This window comes from Seriola dumerili, unplaced genomic scaffold (assembly GCF_002260705.1).
Source record: "Seriola dumerili isolate Sdu_G_001 unplaced genomic scaffold, Sdu_1.0 BDQW01001389.1, whole genome shotgun sequence".
NCBI classification, from domain to species: domain Eukaryota; kingdom Metazoa; phylum Chordata; class Actinopteri; order Carangiformes; family Carangidae; genus Seriola; species Seriola dumerili.
In genome coordinates this window covers 157,783-183,711 of record NW_019175644.1, presented here as the reverse complement: position 1 = coordinate 183,711, position 25,929 = coordinate 157,783, and the positions used below count along the sequence as shown (strand labels likewise).

General features: G+C 40.0%; 1 protein-coding gene across 2 annotated transcripts in view; it reads left to right on the top strand.

Moving 5' to 3' along the window:
* The window catches only part of astn2 (astrotactin 2), a 269,358-nt gene that overhangs the window by 95,449 nt on the left and 147,980 nt on the right, over positions 1-25,929 (top strand). For both annotated transcript variants that reach the window (XM_022768048.1, XM_022768049.1), the window contains exons 4-6: positions 1,500-1,652; positions 21,956-22,063; positions 25,259-25,405. In XM_022768048.1, coding sequence (XP_022623769.1) covers positions 1,500-1,652; positions 21,956-22,063; positions 25,259-25,405 — 408 coding nt within the window. The remainder of the gene's footprint in view (positions 1-1,499; positions 1,653-21,955; positions 22,064-25,258; positions 25,406-25,929) is intronic.

The following is a 25,929-nucleotide window of genomic DNA, read 5'->3' as shown; positions in this document are numbered from 1 at the left end:
CTCACTTAACTTAACACCCAAACTGAACATATTGTAGCTAATGCACTTTTGAGGATTGTAACTGCTCACAGTGTCAAGCAAAGATGGCACAAGGGGGGAAGCTAGAGGATCTTCAACCCCAGGGGGTTTTGTTTATATCTTGTCTTATATCTTAAATCATCCTATCTTACTGTATATGTTGTTTAAAAATCAAGAACACCTTCAACTGGAGGACATAAGCTGACATCTGTCCCCCCAAATGAGGTCACGGTCGCTTTGCAGCATCGATCCCATCTGGTTACGGAGCCTGTTACCGTGGAAATACTAAGCATTTTTTCCTGTTTGACAGAACACTAACTGTGGTGTAGAGAGCTGAGTTAACCAGAAATCAGAACAAAAGCATATTACTGCATGGATAATGTTTGCTTTTGACGCCTCTGTTATTGTGAGCTCCCCGCTTCATGTGAAACTTTGTGTGAATACTTCTGCCTCTTCACTTTCACCCTCCTCCTCCTCATCATCCCCCTCTTCCTCTGCTCTTGCATGCTTATTGGCATGCATGTTGAGCATCCACAGAGAGCAACACTTCTCGCCATTATTCATGGAAAGAGTACACCTCAGAGCCAGACTGACACATCAAAAGATGCGGATGATAGGTCGTGGTAGTAGTGGTTGGGGTGATGAATGGCCCCATCTTTTGGAGACGGTTATTTTCACAGTTTTCACAGTTGTTGTTTGTTTTGGGGCCACAGTTTGTCCAAGCCTGTACTCTCAGTGAAGATACGATACTGTAGCCTACACACAGAAAAATCACCACTCCTTCCGGACAAACTGAAGATACTTCGCTCTCCACATCGAACAAGGCGATGTTTAAAGCTACCCTAACCCTAATTAGTTGGGCATCATTATCTCTTTTAAATATCCACATTTCAAACTTTTTGCGTGCGTCAGACACGATAATAATCTACCCGAAATTTGTCTGTTTGCTGGCATAAGTGAGTCAGAACATATCTGTGCAGATCGTAGGATTTTTCTATCCTTTCCTTTTGTAATTTTAAAAACTGTAAGGAAAGGAAAGCACGCCCGTCTGTCTGCTCTCCCTTCTCTCTCTCCCCCCTCTGCCAGTTCTTTTGGAGTCATTCATCAGGAAGAGTGAGACTGAGCCATCAGGGGAAGTGCTGGCAGCATCCCTGTAGAGATGAGGCAATATTGAATAGATGGAATCATTTAAAGGCCAGGAAAAAAATAGAACAAAAGGAATAACATGGTGGTGCATTTTTACAGTGTCTAAATGGGACAGCCTAGTGGCTCGTGATGCATATCATACTCTAATCTTCCATCTTTCCTAAAAATAGAGAAACATAAAGCAAGCCATTTTGGGTTTATGACTTTACATGTTTGTGTATGTATTTTTTCCTTTGTGCTATATCTTGACTTGTCTGTCACTCTTCGCGAGATGATTTTAACTTTAAAGCCTCATGACATGCCTGCCACTTTCACTTTGCATCTCTTTTTCTCAGCCATCGACCCAAACACGGAGTCAGTCGAGGATTTGATGCAGAGGTTCCAGGACAGTTTCCGTGTCCCCAACACGCCAACAGACATGTCTCACTACCAGCACGTCATGCACAGCTCATCAACAGGCCGCCGGAGGGTTCCCAGCCACACCAGAGGTACGGGACGAAAAGTCATTCAAGAAGTTTCTAGTTTTGTCGGTAGAATGTTACAAACCTTGAAAGAAAGATCATTTATAATATTTTCATATTCTCTCTCATTTTACAGTTTATAAAGGGCAATTTCTGCTATCCTCATTTTGGATCGGGATATTTGATTATATGGTTTGAGCTGTTTCCACTCAGCCTCTTGTGAGGGGTAAATTTAGATGTGCCTTTTCCACCCTCCAACACTCTAGCATCCAACTAACCATTATTTGTATTTGACAGCCTTTTAGGATGTCACTGCTTGTCCACTGAAGATCACTTTGCGACTGGCTACCAAACTGGAATACCAAATTACATGTCATTTACATTACTGCTGAATATTATCCAAAGAATAACTGTCCAGGTAGCAATGAGACTTTCCTCCCTGAAAAGAAACAGCGCAATATGTCATCTGTGCAGGCAGTTTATTATGACCCATAGTTAGGTTTTATTGTTAGGTGACCTCTAATAGCCGTAGTTATTATGGTGGGAGCAAAGGAGGAAGTCAGGTGATGTAGTATAAAGAGAAAATTCACATCGGTGTTATTTTACACCACCTTTCATTTCCTGTGTGAAGACGAGAGTTTTCCCACATTTCTTTTAGCCATGACACAAAGGTCCTCTGACCTTAAGGAAGTACTTAATTTAAGCTTAAACAATCTTTTTCTTAAAACTAACCAAGTTGTTTTTGTGCCCACGCCGAAACCAAACCGTCCTTGTTCCGTAACTCATACGGGTTGCTCAGGTTAGCGGATTTATTGGTAGCAATTGGTGTCCATTGTTTTTGATGCATTCATGTCAACATTACAGGTGACAGGTGCACAATATGGATGTTCCAGTCTGCTTGACCTGTGTACTTTTGTAATAAGGGAGGAAACAAACGCATACAAACAAAGCAGAAATGAGCAAGCTCTTCACAAAGATTTGAATCTATGATCTCTGGTTCACTGAGTCATCACCTCGCCCTGGAGGATTGCAAATTGCTTTGAAGACAATGTTTCATAGTTCATTTCACAATTAATTTCCTTCAAGTATTTGCGACTCTACACTCTGTATTCAGATGGATATCTGTGAAACTTATTAATATGTAGATTTTTTTGTTTTACATCATGACTGATATAGACACCAGATATAGTTTAGGGGTTTAGGCGTGTGAGGAATAATGTATAAAAGTGGTCTGAGACGTATTTATAACTTTCAAGTGAACATATGTCAATTTACATATACTTCACTCAGGTTCACATCTTGCATGATGACACACACCCCTGTATCTAACCTACATAATAGGGTTGCATCTATCTTCTGAGGGTTTGTGCATAAAAGAGCTCATTTCAAATGAAAATACCTTCAAGAGAATCATTTAATTTATTTAGAAAAGAACCATTATCTTTTGTCATAGCAGATTTAAGAAGAGACCCCTCTGTACCGTTTTAACCTTTGCAATTTAGTGTTTCCATATTTTGTTAGAATTGCTGTCAAATTACTCTCCTTTCTTTCTATTTCATTAAATATCAGTTGAGAGCAGAACGGATTCACACTTCTGAAAAGCTATGCTTGGTGCAGTTTTGAGATGTGACACCTTGGTGACATCAGCCTTTGCCTCAGAAATAAATTCAGCTCGTTACCAGTAACATTTCCAGTAATTTGAAGTCTGTGTCAGTGGTCGCACCATTGTGACTGGTGAGAATTTAACATTGAAAATGAGACATTAACCATGATGTTTTCACCTACCCTTGACGGACCTATTTGATATCCTTTTGATCACTGCAGAACAGTACAGCACTGTGGATGCAAAATACAACACTGAGCAGTTTGGCATATTATGCATACTTACCTAGGTGGGGATTATTCATCTTTCCAGTCACATATCCAGCAGCTGACAGAATTACATCCCTGGTTCTCTAGAACACTTAAGACCAGTTTTTGCTTTTCTTATTTCCTTTTTGACTATTTAACTCTGAAATATTAAAAGGCATCTTGTGTCAGCCTTCTGTGAAAATGATGCCTCTAAAAATCTGTGCAGGTCAAGCCGCTCAAAACTGTGAAGGACTCTGCTGAGAGCTGTCCTCTCTGAGGTCAATAGTATGAGAGTCTCCTTTGAATGTCTATAATTAGGGGTGAGAATTTGTCCTCAGCGCGAAAGCGTATGCCAATACTACAAACATGATAATTGGACAAACACTTAAACTGAGCAGGAAACTCTGTTAGGTGGAGTGAGGTTAAAGGGGAAAGTTAATTGGTCAGAGCCAGAAGGTTAGTGCTGTGTAAGTGAAATGAAGGCATTGGCAAATTCCTCAAGTGCACTAGACATAGGCCAAGAGGAAAGTGGATTTTGGTCGGGCAGATGCTTTTCTTTTCCGTATTTCTCAGATTTATTTAGACATTTTTTTATGCCATGCAATAACTATAGTTCTTTTGTCTGTTTCCCCTTTTGTAGAAGAGTTTGAGATGTGGATACGGCTCAGGTTTGGCTTCAAATGCCTGCAAGTTGTTTTTCCTTTCTGTAACCAATAAATAACTTTGGCAGTGTCAAATATACCGTCAAAAATGAGCTGTGAGTCATATTACAGATAATATGAGTCAGTAGAGCTGTGTGTGACAGGGATCCGTGTCGTGCAGGTCTAACCAGGCGACACAGACAGGTGGAGAGGAAAACATCGTCTGTGTAGTTTACAAGAAGTGACAGGAAGTGCTTAGGCCTAGCTGCTAGAATTAATATCACCGACATACATGACATGAAAAACAGGGAGTGGTCACAATAAAGACAGGGAGGTCTTACCCATCTTCAAGCGTATTTTGAAAACACTTAGAAGCGATTGATCCTACTGACTTGCAAACGGTTAATGTCAAATGAAATGCTTCCTTATCTGGAATAAATATTTCTGTCTTCTAAATGACGTTGCAAAGACAAAAATGAGCAACGCTAAATATTCGTCTTGTCTTGTCCAGCCATGCCCTGCTTGAAAGGGAATGAGTACCACGCTGATTCAGTAAGACACTCACCCTCAACCTTCATAAACCAAACCTGGGCTCTGGTTGCCCAACAGCATTTAAAGGGTGAGATTATTTAAGCCCCATTGTAAATCTGTGGGCGAGTATTATCTTATCCTTGAAGTTGCCTTTGGAAAATGGGCCCTGCCTGTGCCCCCTCCCCTTGGCAAAAGCGGAGCACACCGTTACATCTCACAACCCGAATTCCCTCAGAACCGAGTAATTAGCTAGGATGATGGTGTCATCTGCACTGTCAATTTGCTGTACCATGTTGCTGATGTGTGTACAGACAGCGGGCTAGTCTGTGCAAGGGGAAAACTATTGTCCCCGACATCACAGTGGGAAGGAGGAACAGTGGGCTCTGTGAGAATACGATGCATGGGGGAGGTCAACATCTAGCAGCACATATGACGATTTTTCAGAAAATGTACTTTTTTTCTTTTTTTTTTTTTCTGCCGTGAAGCCTGAGAGATGGAGAAAACATGCCACTAATGGCCAATCAATGAGCCCAAGGGCTGTCTGGATTGGAGATTTTCCCCAAATCTGTATAGGAGTGGGAACAAGAGCAAATAAAGGACCAGTATAGAAACACACTAGTGTCTGGTTGTCAAGTAAAACTGCCAATAGTTTACAAACCAAAGTACCTTTAATTAACTTGATGCACATTTACATTGTGAGGACAAAACATCTGCATAGCCATTCAGCTGGAAAACTACTGTAGCAGTTGTGTCTGCTCAGCTAAACCCTGCAGCTCTTCATCTACTCTTCTCCTGGTGTCCACAAGCCTGCATATTGAAATTCTGCTTTATGCAAACAGTCCTTACATCCCTGTCGGCATCCACTGCCCTAGTTTCTTTTCTTGTAGCACTGTCTTGTACGTGGACTTTCAGAAAATCTTGGATTGCACAGATTTTCTACTTACAGTCACCACCTTTTACTTTCCCCTTTTTCCATCCTGGCAGTCCCTCTCAGGACGTTATCTGGAGGATATTTCACAAAGCATGATCAGGGAGATTTGAAATTGCTATCAACATGCATAATTTATAGATATAAAATTATTCACACCGGCAGCAATTTTAAATAATTACTAAGATTGTAGTTCTACCTGGCCTGCAGTCCTATGGCATCCCACAAAACCTGACCCGCTGTCGGTTGCACATTTGCACTTCATGTGTCTTGGGCAGATAGAATAAATATATGATCAAAAAAGCCAAGGCGAAGCCAAACTCTACCGAGACAGAACTTATTGCAGTTTGATTGCTGAAACCATCTATGGAGGTCATCATGGGACAAATTCTAGTCAGATGCTGAGGAATTGTAAATGCGTAGATCTCTCCAAACCGTGTGCAGTCTTAACTACTTTTTGGATAGTGACTCACTGTAGCCTCCAATCTGCCCTGAAGACGTTGCACTGTTCAGAAGGTGTATTATATCCTCTTGTATTATAAAGGCCATAAATAGCCCCTTTAACCAAAGTGATTTGCATATAGCCTGAAAAAATCAAGACCGATGCTGCCTCACGAAGCTGCATCTATGCGGCTAAATGTAATTGACAGTTAAAAAAAAAAAAGAAAAAAAGAAAACAGATTGTATCTGGATATGAATCACATGAAATGATTTATATGAATGGGGGTGAGCTATTTCGTTAACCTACAGCCACCTACAGTGCTGTTGTTTACAGGGCTGGCCAGCAAGGCGGGGTCACTTGTAGGGACCCATGTACCACACTGGGAGTGTTGCCACGTGGTGACAGCACTGTAGGCATGGTGCCAGCACTGGGCCACAGTCTCAAGGCTGCTCAGATTTCAGAGGAGTCGGTGCGAGGAAAGAGGAGTTAACCCGCTGAACTGCCCAATCAGTGATCCCTTTCCTGCCTGAGAGAAGCTGTTGCATCCTGCTGTCAAAGTGTATGTGTCAGCAAATTTCCCCATGTCTTGTCAAGTTTGGAAAGATGGGGTTTTCGTTTTTTGGTGCCATATGAAGTACACCAGTACAATGAGGTACACGCAGAAGCTCTTTCTTTTGAGCCACTACAATCCCCTGGACATGCCTTTTTCCAGCTCTGTGAACACCGGTTCTAATGATCTGGAATTTTCATGCTGTGAGCTGCTGCTGGCAACCCCCCCCCCCGCTCCCCCCGCTCCCTGTGAGGTTTAGTCAGGGGGGTAGCAGTTCAACCTCTTATGTTTTTGCTTCCTTGTTAAGTGTTTCACTATAACTGTGACTCTGACCTTATCTCCCCCATACACGGCATTACAGATGCTGGCAATCACAGTTTATGTTGACTGTCAAGAGAAGTACTTTCCTCTCTCCCCAGGCCTATAATCAACACTAAGGAGACACAAGTTTGTCTGATGGACTTTGGTGCAGTGTTGCTCTCTCCCACACATTATGTTTGGTGCTAGGTGCTGAGCGTCATTTATGGGCCAAAGTGGGGAAAAAAAGAACTTCCAAGATTGATGCTCACTAAACACATTGAAGATTGCTGTGGGTATTAAGAGTTTTTTTTGCTTGTGTCATTTTGTCAAGCCACAGTCGAGCCTAGCATTTGCAAAAAGAAAAAAATGCTCTCTTTCCCCAAAAACTGCCACCAGAAAACTCTCGCAGAAGAAAAATAACCACTTTGTCAAGAGTGAATCAGGTTTGACAATGGAAAGAAAAGAATATATACATATGCATATTTGTGTACAATTTCCAGTTAGCAAGAAACCAATTTATTAGCTTATTATGTACATGATGTAGCAACCGTTTTTGGCATAACTGTTCTGCCTTCACCTGAAGATAAAAATGCATTCTGTAATATTCAGAGAAAAAGCCCGTGTAGAGCCACACAGGGTGATGCCTATGTTTGTAAAACTAGAGTTTCAATATGTAACCGTCATTGTTCAGCTCCAGCAACCATTTCAGAAAAAAAAAAAAAAATACTTTGTCACAAAACATTGTGGTTTTGTCAAGTATTAAGATTTGTCCTTAAAGACTCACTCCCTTATTTGCATGCACCTCTGTGTACGCCGGTCCCCGCTGTGGCGTTAATGCATTTCCATGTGCTGGCTAGAAGCTGTGATAGCGTTTTGATGTGTCACAACGAATACTTTGGCTCGTTACGATGAGGATAACCTTATGGTTATTATCTAGCTTTTCTCCTGTTTAATTGATGCTTTGAAGTAGCACATGAAAGTGGTTCTATGCTTTCTTATGTGTGTATGCGTGTGTGCGTGTGGCAGGGAGGGAGGGAGGGAGAGAGAGAGAGAGAGAGAGAGAGAGAGAGAGAGAGAGAGAGAGAGAGTGTGTTTGTGTTCCATGGTGCTTGAATTCATTCTGTGTTCAACTCCACTTTCAGCAGTCCTCAATCTTCACTGCAGACAAAACACAGTGATTACAGCTGTGGGTCTGCAGCCCAAGGGCTTCTCTACAACAGGCCATACAGCTGATTTACTGCCAAGTCAGAGCAGAGTGTTACTCAGTTTTTGTATGTGCTTTGTGTGTAAAAGACCAAGAGAGACGGAGGGAAAATGACACAAAGAAATCAAACAATAATCTGTAGATCCATTTGACCATATTCGTTTTCTTTAATTTTTTTCTCTGTTCATATTGTGGCTAATATTTAGCCAGTGGGTTACAGTACATTACATTACAGTATGTGTAATATGTCCCCCATAGGTCCTCTAGTAGTAATGGCAGCTCTGAAGGATTTTCAGTGTTGTGCTGTTAGGTTTTCAAATAGCTTTTTCACTTGTTTTTACCAGAATGAATACTGATAAAGTTCGGATTAAAAAAATAAATAAAAAATACTGATGGCATAAATTAGCACTGGGGCTAGCTTCGGGGTGTCATAAATTTGCTTAAGTAAGGAAGATACAACACCACAATTCATTGGCCCTTCTTACCCAACACAACTAGACATCTTACTCTAGTGAACGCAGTCAACTCGTACTGTTACATCAATTGTAATTTAATAAAGTTAAAAAATGTCTTATGAATTTAACCCTAATACTATCATCAACACGGATAACGTAATGATACATCCCAAACCCGATTTTCCTCTTCAGTATTTCTAAATCTAATTAAAATCCCCATCACCAGAACATAGCTTTCTTTTCTGTAATCCCGAACATTGAATCTGCTGTGTGAAGCATTTCACTGCTCCAAAATATGACATGATGTTTGCCCGAGCCGTCTGATTATTGAAATCTATATATCCTCCGCACAAGAGGACAAGTGGGTGCTTAGTGGGATGTGCACTTTGGGCGAACTCGGCCTGCCTGGACCACAAGTGTATGTGAACATACCCACTAGTTTTTTGGGGTTATTTTTCTTAAAAAAGTGGCTTAATGCCTGTGTGTGTAGAGGCGGTCTGTTGTGCTTAAGCGGTCTTCCCAGGCGCCGTGGCCAAACTCCAGTGAGGAGTGCCGTAATTTGGCTCAGTTAATGATGAGGAACAATATTTATTAGTTTATTCAGAGAAGTGTGGCAGAGGTTGAGAATGCTGCTGGTGTTGACACACTGAAGTGGCATCGAGCAAACAGCCATGCAATTTGGGGTTATCCCCCTGCCGTGCTTCTCCTGTCTGTCTGAGAGCAGCTGCTCAAGTGATCCTTTGGTTCTCATTGCTGTAAGGTCGCGGTGATGAAGTTGGGCTCACTGGCCCTAAGCTGAGCCTGTTTTTCTTTTTCTTTTTGTGTGTGTGTGTGTGTGTGTGTGTGTGTGTGTGTATGCACGCGCGTGTGCATGTGTGTATGTATACCAGGGCTGTCAGATTTTCACTACAAGTTTATCAGAAGAATTAGACACTTTGTAAATCATTTATATGCTGTTATGACTCATTAGATAAAAGGGCAACAGTGACCTGTTGCTTGCCAAATAATGAGCCCACATTTATCTGTACTGTTGAGCCTCATATCTCATTAGTTACTGAGCTTTCTTTGTTTTCTCCATCATCCAGCATTTGTACCTGTTGCTTCATCAGACATTTAAGTTAATAGCAATTAGCCACCGTCAGCATCTTAATGGTCAAAAAGTTTTATTTGGGAGATCAAATTATGGCGCATCACATTATCATGTCACGTTAACGCTTACTTCTCATTCATCTTACTAACGAGTTACCATTTATAACTGGTAAAAGGGAGCCTTACTGTAAAGTGTGAAACACATCATCATTTAATAATGAGTTACTATAAGGCTCCTTTTACCAGTTATAAATGGTAGTAACTCATTAGTAAGATTAATGAGCAGTAAGCATTAACTCGATCTTGCCAAATAGTGAGCCTGAATCAATGTATAAAAATGGTGTTACAACTTGTTTATAATTGTTTATTTATGATTTATAAAGTTAACAACAAAATAAATAAGCTAATTATAAACCATTTATAAATCCTTTATAAGGATCGTGTTATTGTAAAGTGGTACCAAATTTACAAATACAAATATTTATGTATACAAACACATAAATACTAAAAATCTAATTTAATTAATTTTCTTTAACTCTGTTTTGAAGTGTGTTTTGTCTCTTTTTTGGCAAATGAATGACGTTCAAATACGACTGTAGGGAGGTGGAGAGAGAGAGAGAGAGTCTGTAGCTGTAACTGTGCAGCCAATAAAAGAGCAGTTACACTTCATGGATAGTGAAATGGCAACAGATGAACTGATAAGCAAAAGAAAAAAAAATCAATATCGGTACATCACAATACCACTAGTATATACACGCATTACTGGCCGTGTGTGTGTGTGTGTGTGTGTGTGTGTGTGTGTGTGTGTGTGTGTGTGCTGCATGCTGCATGCTGCTCATGTCTATGTTCAAGTCCTTCTTTTAAAACCAAGCAAAGGCACCCAAGGTTCAAGCGTTAAAATTTACTGATGGCAAATTCAGAACGATTCTTTGCATCCCACCTTTGAGTATGATGTGTTGATACTGTTTCTTAGTCCTAACCACACTCTTTGATACTTTGACTCAAAGAGTCTGGGGATATTCTTTGATGTTGCCTACAGCGGTAACATTACTATTCAGTAGGCAGGTGATTTGGGGATGTGAGCGTTTTCTTTATTATATTTATTGGTTTTACAGGTTGAGAGGGGAAAAAAGGGGATTCCACTATCATAAATTGTTTAGTAAATTAAAATGTATGTATAATTTATATTTATAACACACAAATAACCTTAACTAGTATCAAAACAATGTTGACGGATGGTTATGCCCTTTGCTTGTAAAAATGCCTGAAATGATTGGCATCAAATTTCTATGTTTATCTTTAACATCCAAGCTAAAAGAAATGTGTTAATGCATTTTTTTGTTTTGTTTTGCATCTTAGAATAATATAAAACCTGCAGCTACTGACTTCCTCAACTTATTTGGAGGTCTTTCATAGATTCTTTCCCTGTTTTTTGGCTTTATTAGAATTGCCTTTGTTATTAGAATTGCCTTTGTCTGCACATCACTCAAAAGACATCCATAATGTCACCAGAGGGATTTTATCTGCTGCTGGATGTAGTGCCAGTATCATCCTAATAGCAGCCTTCCTGCAGTGGTTACTTTTTCATTCCAGGATTGCTTTTAAGATTTTATTTTATCAGACCACAGCATGAATTATCCATTACTGGAGCTACATTACTCTGACCTTTTAACCCCCCATGAGGCAGGCTGTACCAGACTGTCATAAAGCAACATCCACTATCTCTTCCGTCGTCTGAAATGTGGAGCAAAGTACAGCCTGAAGACCAGATATTTTGGAGTTATAATGCATATGCTCACAAATTGTAAAATCAAGCCTCACCTCATGAAGTAATGAATGCGACCTGTACATTTTTTTTTTTTTTTTTGGGTTGGGGGGGGTTCTCCCTTTCAACGTTGATGTTCTGCAGAGACAGCTGACCGACTGAGCGCACCAGACTGTGCATGTGTTGTTTTCACTGCCCTGCAGGGGTGGTGAATGGCTCTGCAGTGACTGACAAGCTGTTAGACTCAGACTCAAATAGATGAAAAGACAAACACTTTAACCTAATGTAATATGTCAGCTTAATGTGAAAATCCTTAAATTGTCACTGATTTAATAAAAAGAGTAAAAAAAATTTATAAAAATAAGGAGTGTGGACAGGGCTGCCCTTTTTCAATATTCCATTTTGGATGGCTGCAGTGGCAAGGTGACACTCTTTTGGCTGCCATCCTGTGCCACCCTTGGTGGCTTTACCACTGCACAGGCTGGTAGATAAGAGGTGAGAAAACAACTTACAGCAGGGTGCCAGGGGCCACTGCATCTGAAATTACTCTTAACAGCCGTCACACCTTTTAAGCAATCGCATATCTAAAATCCCTGAGTGGTCTCCCTGCACTCTACCATTTGCTTATTAGCTCCAAATTGGCGGGTATGTTCTCGACGCAGGAGAGACGCAGTAAAAAATATAGAGATGAGTGTACAAATACTCAGCCCACTTGAGTACAAGAGCCAAGTGGTGCCTTGTTAAGCCTCCCACCTTTTCAAGTCCTTTCTCTCCCATATAACAGGTAGCAAACCATAAATTTAGGTTGTAAAAGGTGTCGGCAGGGCTTATATTGTGATGCCCTCTGTAATAACTTTTCAGCATGCCTAGGTTGTTTATTGTGTGTGTGTGTGTGTGTGTGTGTGTGTGTGTGTGTGTGTGTGTTGTGTGTGTGTGTGCGCGTGCAGAACTCTTAAAAATACAATGTGCAACGGCAGAGTATAATAGTATTGATTGGAATTATTTTGGAAAGCAAACAGAGCAGTGGGAGTCTGAGGCATGAGAGAGAAGTGAGTGAGCGACAGTTACTGGTGAGGAGAGCTGGACCACAGCGACGTACCTGTGGGCATTCAGTGCCAATATGCAGTTTCTGAATAGAATAGACAGATTGGGACAGAGAGAAAGCACAAAGTAAATCACAGGTTTTACCTCCCGGATTTCCTCTGTGAGTCCCTGGTATACAACGCTGAATCCCTTTTGTTTGGTGCAGCATGTCTGCCTGGAACGCCTCAGGCCTCGCCCCTTGATACTGACCCTTCCAGCCTGCGCTTGTGTTTGTGCTCAGAGCCCAATTTCTCAAATCACTCCAACATAATGTACTTCAAAAGCAAGTGTGGCATTTAAGCAACAATTGTAATCATGGTGAATTTTAAGTCAGTATTTCACTGAAGTGGCAAACTTGTATTCACATTGGCTCACCTACACGCTTAATTTGTTTTGTTTTGTTTTTTTTCGCATAATACAACCTCAGTGATTATGACTTCTCAAATTTGCTCTTGCAACCCCTCAGATGCTGTCTCGTGCATCCTAAATGGCGCATTTGCATACTCTCACTTTTGTATGAATGTAGATGCCAGTCGCTATTGAATTTGAGTTGGAAATATTTAGCCTGCCGGTGTCGGAAAGCCTGACTGCTGAATGCAGCTGTGCCTTAATATGATTACCAGTTGCTGAGCCATGTGGGGGGACTGGTGGTGCTGTCAGCTTAATTTACTCACAAACACATTGTCACAGATGTACGTACCCAGGCGCACATGCAGCACGGGGTATCCGCGTACAAAAGCGCAGACGCTGTTCGGTATGAACACGCGAGCTGACGTTTAGCTGTAAGTCGAGCAGCCGCAAGTCCGGGCGATTTGTCTTGCTCGCACAAAAGTCACTGACACCACAATGAAGTTGTGGAGCATACTGTACGCATATGTGAGCAAGTGACGCCGCGTCAGCATCGTTTGCTCACATATGCATACAGTAAATGAGAGTTGGGACACGTGCACATGCAATGTGAATGAACACGTGAGCATATGCACAAGTCATCTGTCAATATATATATATATATATATGTGTGTGTGTTTGTCTGTGTGCGTAGGCAGGTGCAAAATCAGCTGTGGTACAGTCTGTCTTTCCCCCCCCCACACACACACACACACACAGACGCACACATGCACCTTGACCTGTGAAAGGTCTTTCCTCTCACAGGTGTCACACCTTCACCCACTGTTATCGATTCACGTGTCCATATGACAATGGTGGGTGTTAGTGTGGAAACTGCACTCGACCTTTTTCACCTCTAAAAGGATGAATATTGTTTGGCAGGTTGGATCGTCACAGTGAAAACACAGTCAGTCCGGTGAGCAGAATTCATTAAGGCGCATCAAGAGACACGTGATGCACTGTATGCATTATGAATAACAAGGCTGCCGCTTCAGCGCAGGTTCGAGCACCTGTATCAACACACATCTGTTTTTGAGGGGTGTGTGTCCTGGCAGCCTTACTCAATGGATGCTGTTCTGTAGCAAACCTCTATTTATAATTTATTGTACAATCCATACAACTATTCATTTCAGCCTTCTTTGCTCCACCATACTCTGTCACTCCTACAGAGTTAGCAACCTGACAGACTCCCAGTGTGTAATTCACCTACTGTGCATATACACTATTTACTGTATGTGTGTCTGTTTGGCTTCTTATTTGTCCAGTTTATCCTGTATATAAAAACTGTATCATGACTAATGGTTGGTGGGCTCTGACAGCTGGAGTCAAGATTCTCATACAAGCTTGACCAGTAAGTTCTACTTATGCTATTACCGCCGCATATACGAGAGCTAGTACAATGGTTCACAGCCTTTCTTGTTATCCCTCTTTTCCCTGCTCTACCCACAGGTGATTAGCTGGATCATGTGTGTTCAGCCAGTCAAGAGCCCGAAGCAACTGTTGATGAGCTGAAAACCTCTGCTTTAGCCTACGCACCACAATAAACAGAAATTCAGGCTCCCTAGAAAACACGGCTGAGAACCATTAATCTGGTACACCCCCCCTTTTTTTATTTTCTTTTTTTTTTTTTTTTTTACATTAATTGCCAGTGAAAACCACCCCGGGTCATTGTATACGTAAAATGTCTTTGCATGATTCTGCATTTGCCTTCTCCCATTGAGATGAGCCATGATAAATGAGAGAAACAAACAAGTTATACCGTCCTGTGCAGTCGGCTGTAATAATATGTTGTCAGACATGTCTGAGAAGCAAATTCTTTGACATCTGTATTGTATTACACAGAATCCTGCCTTGAGTCATTATTTTCGTTCATGATGAATCTGTCGAAGAAGACTAAGAAAACATTTAGTGCACTTTAAAAACGACTTAATCATTTAACCGATCATCGAAATTGGCGCCAATTAATTTCCCTGTTGATCTACAAATCCATAAATCGACTGATGGTTTCATCTCCACTGTAAAAGTGAAATTCTTGACACTGTAATACCAGAACAATATATATACAGAGACAGCACTACGTGGTGACCTGCTAGAAAAGTTAAGGTCATGATGGATCTTATTGGATTCCGCACCCGGGCCGACATACACAACCGACTGTGAGAGCACCGCAGAGAGTTATCTCCATAGAAAAGGCGTCTCACTCCAAGGTCTGCATCCTGATTTACTGCCTCTAAAAAACTTTAGGTTGTATATTACCAAGGCGACGATTCCTGTGCCTCCAGTTGTCGTGGCAGAGTTATGTAAGGATTATTGCCCAGCCAGTCGAGGAAGTAACTTATTTTGTGAAAACCAGCAGGCTCCATAGGGTAGAAACTGTGGGTGAAATCCGTGTTTCTCCTAAATGGAGAAACAAGGATTTATAATCATAGAATAATAGGAAATCCATACTAATGTGAAGAGTCCTGAAGGGCACTGGAGTACTCTTCACTCCCTCAGTCTAAGGTCCATCAGATTTTCTGGGGTTAGCTGTTTTTCTGATGCTGTTGTACAGTACAGTATATCATCGCACTAGCAGAGCGTGACGTGCCCTCCTTCTATGCAGAAGGTGATTAGCTTTTACTGTTCAGCTTGAACTCGTGACCTCACCTCCCTGTTTTCCCATAACTGTTAATCGCTCTCATTAAAGGAGAGATTATAAAAGACTCTCACTCCCTCGCTCTCTCTCCTCTCTGGACTTCCGCTTCTCTCTGATAACTCGTATATGAGTGTGTTGTTTCCCTGTATAACAGTCAACAGTCACTAGTCACGCTGTCTGTCTTAACTTCCTCCTTTTATCCCCGGCACCGAATCACATCATTCCTGTAGCAGTACGTAATTGTAACATCATCATTTTGCCTTTTGTTTATAATATTACTCTAACGTCTTATTCTCATTCTATTAATACACTTGGTGATATTTTTGATCTGCTTATTGATTGATTGGCTTCTGAAACAGCATTTAACGCTCAACAGACTTTATATCAAAATAGTGAAACATTTTGTTCTACAATCATTGCCTTTGTATTTCTTTGTTTATTTTGTATTTCATCTCAATTTTCTTTTCTGTCCTCTTTTTTTTTTTTTTTTGTATTGGGATTAAAATGGCATTAAAGCACAGTGAGAACTGGATCCAGTCCTTTCTGTGACTAACTGATATGCCACAGTCTATCACACCGTGCCTTCCTTTTTGTCTGCATTTGTAATTTGTATCCTGCGCAACACAATGGGGTGAGATTTTATTTCATAGCCCTGAGAGCAAAAAAAAAAAAAAAAAATCACACACGCTGCTGTCACCCTTTAGAAAGAGTGTTAACAGTGACAGCAGGTGCCTTTGCCTTATCAAAATGAAGGAGTCAATACAGGTGAGTGTCGGGGACTGCAATGAATAATGTATCACACGTATTGCACATAGTATTGCACTATTCCAAAAACATCGACTGAAAGTAATTGAGATGTAAATATTACACTTATGACATTTTGTATTTAACTGTAGATAAAGCGGATTTCTTTTTAAGTAGTGAAATCGGTGCGGGAAAGGAGATTGACAGACAAATTATCGAATGGACTTGAAAGGAACTGTAACAGTGAGATGGCTTTGCCCCAGTGTTTGTAATTCGTGGTACCAACATGCGGGAGTTTAGCCTCAGTGTTCTGGCTGTTGATGTTTTTATGGGACTTGGTTTCAAAGGTATTAGCACTGAGGGAGAAAAAAGAAAGATCAAGACAGAAGAAAATGGACTGAAAGCGAAGGAAATGTTGTGAAAAAAGGAAAGAAAGCCGTGAAATAGAAAAAGACCCAGGGCCAGATTTCTAAAGACTTTTTTTTTTTTTTTTTACCTTGTTTCAGGTGAATTCTTGTGTGTGTTATTTATCAAACCTGGGCTCTTGCCTGGAAGCACAATTCACCTGTCATCTGGCTCGCTCGCACACACAGTGCCTGTCAACTCACCTTTTGTGTGATCCATGAAATGTTACTCTATTCTTCATGCATATGTATTTGAGGAAGTATCATGCAAACAGCAGAAAGAAATAAGTCTTGTCAACTTTTTATTCCACTGGATTCAGAATCCTCGGTACAATTTCTGTGCGTCTTCGCAACTCATGAAGATGTACAAATTTGCAAAGGCCTGTTAAAGGAAGGTTGGAATGAGAAAATGTAGCTGACCAGTTTTCTGTTCAAATGTCAGTGTTGGGCGGAAAAAAGGTGAATGCATTGCAAAAAAAAAAAAAAAAAAAAAAAAGTGCAAAGATGCTGCATTAAACAAAAATAAAGAACTACAGCTTCACAGACAGAAAAAGAGAGAGCAATATCCGACCTTTTTATAATACGAAACACAGAGGGTTTAGAGAGTTGTGACGGTGTAGTTATTAAACTAGAAATTGATTTTGGTGTTCACTGAGCTGCTAATGCACTGTGGCGATTGCTCTCTCTTGATAATTCATTTACATTTTGGCGGCAGTTTCTTTAGTCGTTTTCTTTTGTTTTGTTTTTGTCTTTCCTTCTGTTTTTCATCACCTAAGAGGTTCATGTGTTTATGCCAACTCCAACATTCTGTTTATTTTAAGAATGTTTTGATCATCTGAGTAGTTTCCCTTGCTTTTAAATTGCAACTTTGATTCCTGAATATCTTTACTCATCACCTCATCATCGATGAGTATTTCTGTTACTGTATCGCTGAAATATGACTTTGCTATAAAGCAGCTAGAAGAGAAAGTCCCAGTCTCTGGTTGTGTAATTAGCTCATGTTTCACTAAACCTGATGCAGGTTGCAAAGTGCAAATTTAATGGCAGGCTAATTTGTGCCGTGCTTTCAAATGTCGAAGTCTGGTCAAGAGTGTGGATGGTACCTGACCTGTTTGTATCTGCGTGTTAATGGTGGGAACCTTTTTTTTTTTTTGTCCTCAAGACTTTTAGAGTGGAGGGCATTATGGTCAGAACTCATTTCATCAAGGATTTTTTTTTTCTTGCAGGGTTAGGGTTGAAGAACATAGCCAAAGTAAGTAATTTGTGCTTTGCCAAAGCGAAAATATAACACACACATTTAATTAATCACAGCCAAACTACAGGGATCATATTACATCCTTGCCTCTCTTCAAGGGCTACACTCTGAGGTGTAGGATAGATTTTATCAATATATTTCACAGCCTCACACGCCCCTAGTTACAAAAATTAGGAATTATCTCTAAGGGCGACCAAGTCTTTGCGAGCAAGATTTCATAGTTGTAAAACCCCTTATCTGGAAATCTGGACCAGTCAAAAACAGCCTAAGCTTTTAAATCACTTTTTCACTCTTTTATTTAAATATTCCTTTTATGTCTTAACCCTGCTGTTTTTATTTTACATTTTAAAGCACTTTGTTATATAGCAATACAAAGATTATTATTATCTTCAAAGATTATTCTATCATATGATCGATGTTGCGCACAAAACAACACATCTTACATTAACTGCAAAAGTTGAAGTTTGAGTAAATACGGAAACAGATTATCTCTACAGCTGCCTTCTGTAAGATCAATCAGGTATTGATCTGCAGAAAGGGAAGATTTAATTACTTTCACAACGTGATTCGTTTGTCTTTCAAGGTCCTAATCAAATGTGAAACTGCATGAAGCATGTTGATGGCTCTTCTGAGTTTTTAATTCGAGCCACATTCAAAGTTGAGATGTGCACAGTAGGAATTTTTAGATCAGACCTGAAGCACTTTTACACTTCAACACTTCCTAACTGAAGAACTCCAAACACAACCACACCTAATGCAACCAGATGCTGAGGAAAAAAAAACAAAAAAAAAAACACATCATTTTCAGGAAATGTCTGCCTTTTCTAAATTTCATGATGAGGTCATCACTGAGCTGCAGAAAATATATTCATCACAATAAGGGACATCAGAATTATATTTGGACAAAGGGTTTATCAGTTCATTAAATGTAGCATTGGAGAGAGTGTTGTGAGTGTTGAGAGTCTTGTAATGCTAAGCCATTAATTGCTTTACCAGGTGCTGTGGGTTTTCAAGGTTCACGCTGCTTTTCAAAAACAACACCTGTGCATCAGTAAATGAAACCTGTTCTTTGGTGAGATGTAAAAAGTAACACATACTTTCAACCAATCTGTACAAGTAACATTTTCAGGCTGATCTGTGAAAATGTCATTGTGCTCCTTCTTTTTTTTTTTCTTTTTTCTTTTTTTTTCTTTTTCTTTTAAATACATTTGTAAGACTTTCTGTTTCAGTCTCCCTTCCTCAGTCCCCAACTATGTTTCCATCCACCACCTCTCTGGGCATGTTCTAACACGATGCATAAATTCAGAACCAATTTTACACCACATTGCCTTGGTCTCACTCTCCAAATACTGCCAGACTCTCGCACTCCAAATCCAGCCCCTCTCTCAACCTGTTTAAGTGCACCGGACCGAAAGAATGACTGCGGCTTTCTGTGCGCGGTTTCATTTTTTTTTTTTTTTTCACTCAGACTTAATAGAATTTTTAATCACGTCTAAAATCTTTATGGTGCGGGCAAATTTTCATGAGATATGACATAATGTTTATGAAGTGAGTAAAATAGGGTATTTCACCTACCGGAGCACTGCTCAGCATTTGCCCAGGAGTTATGACTGTGTCCGGCGAACAAGGAAGAAAAAAACATGTTGCACTACTGCTGCCAATAAAACTACTTTTAATAAGGAATGTAAGTGTAATGTAAGTAAATGAAAAGAACAGATTTTTGAGGTGAATAAAAAGACAGAGAGACAGAGTGTCCCTTATGTGCGGTATCTGCCTGTATTTAAAGTTTCCTTAGCTACAAGCTGAAAAAGACTTAAAGAAGAGACTAGAAACAATCTCTCCTATCTACATTTGCCCCAGAACACAGCAGCTTGGCTTGACTGCTGTATTGGTTTGCCTCTTGGTTTTCTGATTTGTATTGTTTACTTGAAATACTGTCTTGATCTGGCATTTGATATTGTCATCTCAGCTTTTCAAACATTTGATTGAGCTCTCCTCTCCAAGGTAGTTTACACTCAGTTGCTTGAATGCTGCGAATGTGCCCTACCGCAGAAAAATTTATTATTTTTTGTAACTTCACTCCCCCACCCCCCCACCACCGATGTGTAGCCTACATTTTGTCCTTTTTTTTTTTTTACCCAGAGTACATCCTTTTCCCCTCAATTGCACTGCATTTTTTATAATTATGAATCATGAATGCTACAATTACCAAGACGTTTTTTTTAATCTACCTATCATCATCGTTATGGTTGTAAACAGAAGATAACATAACATGTCATATGGATCAGGGTATTGACACGACACACCAACCCCATAGTAGATCTTCTTTTTCCATGTTTCCGTGTTTTGTGATTTGTAATTTGCTCTGACAGGTGAAGCGTTTCTTCTCAGATGCTCCTTCATAGCCAAGAGAAAAACATTGATTTTCTTTCTGTCCTTTATCCCCTTTCCACTTAGTGAGATTAGGAAGTATAATCACTGTGATCCTGGGGATTATACAAGCAAAACATATGTACAACCATGAGGAAATTAGATGTTATTAGCATAAAGTCATTTTTTTTAGGGTGGGTCTTCCACTAAACCTCTATAATAACAATCTGTTATGTGATTTACAGTTATAAACATATTTAACATAAACTCCCGAGTGGATCTTTTATATCAGGTTTAGATTGCTTCTATATCCTTCTGTGATTTAACACTTTGCAAATCCCTGAAAAATATCACTTTGCGGTGGCAACCCTTGTGAAGTTAGCGGGGGTGTGTGTTGCAGCAACAAACAAAGCCTCTTAACTCACAGGCTTGCTCTTGCTCTCATCCTGACTTGAGCACAGACATGCACAGTTACACACACTTTGGGGATGTGACCCATTATGATTAGCAAAAATGGGACTACAGAGACTCAGTGATGATGGACAAATTACCAACAGTGGCCAACAGATCAAACAATGGGGGGCAGGAAATGGTGGAGAAGAGTGTAAAAATGGTTTTGGTTTCAGCGCAATATGGGACAAAAGAGTCAATAAAGATAGGGGCCTAATCATTTCCTACCACCTGTCCTATTCTAACCCAAACAAAGGTCTTTATCCATTCTTAGTGATTTGACTATCACACACAAAATTATTCCAATGAAATACGGCTAGAATCATTGTATTTCATTAGAAAATAAAGTAGAGTATCATCAGCATATCAGTGGAAATGTATGGCATTTTAATGTAAACCAAGAGGAATATGTAAGTAAAATTACTGTAAGGGACCTAAAACTGACCCCTTGAGAACACCACACAAAACTGGGCAAGAGGGAAACAGATTTTTTCAACTACAACAAAGTGTCTTATAGTGGAAATATATAAATAGAGTGAATCAAGAGTCTGTAATGATGACCCAACAATGTAGGTGATGGATTGAATTACTGATATCAACCATTCACTTCAGGTTGATTTGATTTAGTTAAGTCAGGTTTTTATCATCTTCATGATGCATTTAAGTTACCCTAAACTATTAAAAAAACACTGGTTTATATCTGTATCCGAGATTGCATATTAATACTTTGTAATTCAAAGGACATATTTTCCATTCAAGAAAATTATACTTAACATGATGATATTTGATTTAGGCTAGATCAATTTGTCATTGTCATTGCCTGTGTACATATATGTATAGTATGTATATATTTCCCTAAAACTTGAATATATCAGTAAAACTAAAATAGCAACAATAAGCTGATGTGGATGCTCTGCATACAGATGAAAAAAAGTGAATGAAGCGCTCCATGTTTAACATTTGAACTAAATAGACTTTGAACAGAATTTGAATTGAAGTGTACTTAATCCCTTTTGTGCTTCGGCGGTACTGTAATCACAACGATTATGACAACCCTGTGTTGAATAGCTTTCATGTACATAGTCTTGGAGGTTGTTAAACATTTAATAAGATACTTCTCTGCTGTGTGTTCTGTCTTACGAAGAGTTTCTAAATGCTGGTTACTTGCAAAGCTGAGGAAACCATTGATTGATTGATTCTCCTTCGATCTCTTTCCACCTTTTTCGTCTTATCATCCCACTGCCAGCAACTGGAGGTGTGTTTGGTCCTCAAGGAGAATCAGGGTCAGAGCCCGAAGATGACAGCCAAATGAAGTTTTACACAGAGCAGCACAGAGGACGAAGGCGTGGCAAAGGTGAGTAGGAATGCACTTCTTTGTAAACCGTTATAAATGTGTTTCATTTTAAACACATTAACTTGCATAGTGGGTTGGACCCTCTCATACCACTGACAGGGCCACAACGAAAGAAAGGGAATAAAATACAATAAACATTTTGAAAAACAAATCATTTCAAACTTTACCCTAGTTGAATATGAGGATGAATAATGGAAGGGCGACCTATAGCTGAGTGAAATGAAGCTAGACACTTCTGGAATTGTCAGCATAGCTGGAAGTAGGAAGGAGTCATGCATGTTCCCGGTGGGGTTTAAAGTGCCGTTCCACGGCACAACTCAATGACACTCAAAGTAGATATATGAGCTGAGGCAAATGGAGGCTTGGTGATGAGCAAAGCTGAGGCAAATAAGTTTGATGGGAAGCATGATTTTAACTTCCCTTCCCACATTGTGATATGTGATAGTAAAGACTGCGTAGATTTTTCACTTCACTGTGTGTATGTGAGTGAGCGACCTAGAGGAAGTGAAGCACAGTGTGTGCCCGCTCGGATGGACATAGCAATATGTCAGAAAAGATGGAAAAGTAACAGCTCGCATAATAATAATAATAATAATAATAATAATAATTAGCCTATTACAGGATTATACAGTTTAACTGCCCTGAATTTTGCCTCTCAGGCAGCACTTCCTCTACCTGAGCTTATTTGGGGGATACCTGAATGTTAAATTCAACCTGAGAGAAGGAATTTCAAAGCAAGAAAATCTTCTGTACTCCTGTCACTGCTCGATTTAGAATTATGATAGAATCATGCTATATAATGCAGACAGCAATACTGTCAATCAGTGTTGTGGCAAACCCAAAAAATTAAGAAGTGACAACTTCTCAACACAGTGAAGATGAATGAGATTAAAACCATTTTGGTGTTTTCGTTGTTGTTGCATGACTGTGATGGGAACCTTTTCTGCTTTAGTACGCAATGATACAGTTATGTGGTTGCAACCGAGGAACCAAGCCTTGAGCTAGATTCCAAAGTCCAGTTTGAATGTTCCTGATTTCCTACAAAAGTTCTTCAAAAAGTTGAAAAGTATCCGTCTATTTTTCGTTCATATTTTTCAGCCCCAGAGACCCGAAGCTGCATAAACTGTTTGGAAAACAGATGGATGGATGGATTTCTGGACATGGATATTGATCCTTTGTACACAGTCTTAGTGTAGGACTTATGAAAATGTTTGCTGTTCAAGTTCCTGTCATAGCTTAATGAATTGGATCTCTGATCCTTGATTCTACAGGCTTCAATAAATTCAAGTCTGAATTACTTTCCCTGGGCGAATGCCGCAGTAACAGTGTGTGTATCTTTTAACAGACCTTTAACATTTGATTTAGAATGCAATTAATCAGAATTAATCACAGAAAATAGCTGATCGTTCACTAAGAAAGAAATACAAAGGCCTTAGGTGTATGGATGGAGATGACAAAGCCCTAAACTGTGTGTTCCTGAGTAAATCGACGCTTGGATTTTATTAGAAAAAGCATTGTGGGTACACGACCTGGACAGACAAAAAGCCAATGGTCGTGATCTGTCTTCTCTGGAATCTGTCTGGTTCTAGCCAGGGTGAGCAGGTTGAGCTTCCTCTAGAGGATGGACAGAGAAAAATAAATAAAGAGATGAAAGATGAAGGAATTTCAACCGAAGCTTGAGCTTCCGTTTGTTTGGAGTTGTCTTGTGTATTTGTGTGTTTGCTCGTTGCTTTACATGCACTTATGCATTAGTCTAAATATCCACCGTCGGTGAGCGTGCCTCACTGTGTCCATGAGAGCCAAGACTAGGTGTTTGGTTTGCCGCCATAAAGTAAGTGTTTGCCATCGTGAGTGTACATGCTTTTGTCTACTCAGTAGGCTTTTACAGTGATTGAGGGGCCCCTTCACAAGCCCAGTGACACCACCCACACCCCAAAGGGATTAGCTGCCCTTCCACTTTTGCTGCACACAGCTGTTGTTCTTGTTCCTTCACAGCACTGCGACTGTGGTAGACGTGCGATTCAGTACAGATGGATTCATTATCCCAACTTTGTCTCCCTGCTTTTGACCTTGAGCTGCATCTCACTATTTCCAAACCTCTGTGAAGATTTCCCTGGACTCTCCTGTCACTCGGGGTGTAGAGGGTGTTAGAGTTTCTATGATGGTACGTTGTTTCAATTCAATCCATTTAACCATTTGCACATTTCAGCGGTGATTAAGAAAATCACACTTTGGTTGGAAGAGGTAAAACATCTGAAATGATGTGTTGCTGTGTTTTTTTCTGAGACACCCTCTGATCTTGTAACATAACTCTAATCAGCAAAAGGGACATTTCTTCAATATACATCACCTCAGCGGTGCAGGAACTAGCTGCCACCTGAGGTCCAGTGGTTAGAACAGAGAAACAAGAATAGACTCTACTGTTACTATTGACTTTTACAGCAAACCTACAGAGTTCAGGGTGCAGCTCTTTTCTTTGAAGCTATTCACACACTTTCTGAAGCCTGCAGAACCTGATACATTTTCCAAGATTTAGATTAAAAAAAATAGTACAAGAGTACATTTTCGAGAAGTTCAGCAGGACCAGAAACATTTTTAACATTTAAAATCTAGTGAGAACATTGTTTCCAAACCAGCACCTTATCCCTCTCACATCCCAGTAAGCCTCCTCTCGGCATGCCGCCTTCTCTCCCATGATGAATATCCGTAGACAGAGGTTAAGCAGCTAATTTCATTCCCTATATCCTGGCTTGGAAATGGGGAACCCTGACAGAGCCAAAGGGCAACCAAAACAACCAATCTATATCCCTGTCAGTGGCAATAAGATCATATATCACACCAACAAATGATTCTGGGCTCAGGTATTCTAAGTCATCTTTTACTCACTCAGGCCAAACTTGAACCCAGGTTAGATTCATAAATCAGACTGACAATTAAGTGTATTTTCAAGGCTTTAGGGGGGCTTGGAGGGTGTACTTTGAACAAAGAATGGTGCTAAAGTGGATGATTTAGTCTCAGGTGCGTGTTACGGTGTCTGTGTATCTTATAGTATGGTCGCAAAAGTAGGCAGCTGTATTTTTCTGTCAAGGATTTTCAAACGCAGCCATTTGTTTAAAACCCTGATCAAAACTAAAGGTGCCTGTGTAAAACTAGTTCACCGTTACCTTTCTTTTTTCTCTCTTTCTCTACCTTCAGGCCACCCGCACAGTCCTCTAAATAAGGTCACCCTGACGTTGATTACCATCAGCACATGTGTCATTGCCATTGTCTATGCCACGCAGGATTCCTGCCCCCTCACTGTCAAGGTTACCCTCCATGTGCCTGAGCATTTTGTCGCGGACGGTAAGTGCAACACATTCATCAGACCTTGGCAGAATATTCAACTAAGGGAATATCCAAAAAAGAAAACTTTTACTCACTGAGCTCTGTCTTTTTTCTTTGTTGCGCTACTTTTTTCCTCTTTTCATTGCACTCTCTTATTTTAATTGAAACTATATGATGTGAAAAACCCAGGAGCTCTCATGTCTCACAAACTTTTATGTCCAATTGAGAGAGATTCTTTGCAGTAAAGGGGGAAAAAAAAAAAGACGTGCTGGTCACTGAAACCCACAAAATTCCTAATGGGACTTGGTGAAGTATCACTTAGATGACACAGCTATAGATATATAATGTAGGAAGGATATACTGTACCTACCTCAACTTTAATAATAGTAACAATAATAATGAGAATACTACATTTTTATTCTTAGGTGCATGCAGTAAAAGAAATAAAATAGCAACAGACAGTAATCCCACAAGGCAAAAAATACAAAATAAATTAGAATAAATATAATTGCCTAAAATAAATATGACTGCATTGTATGCTA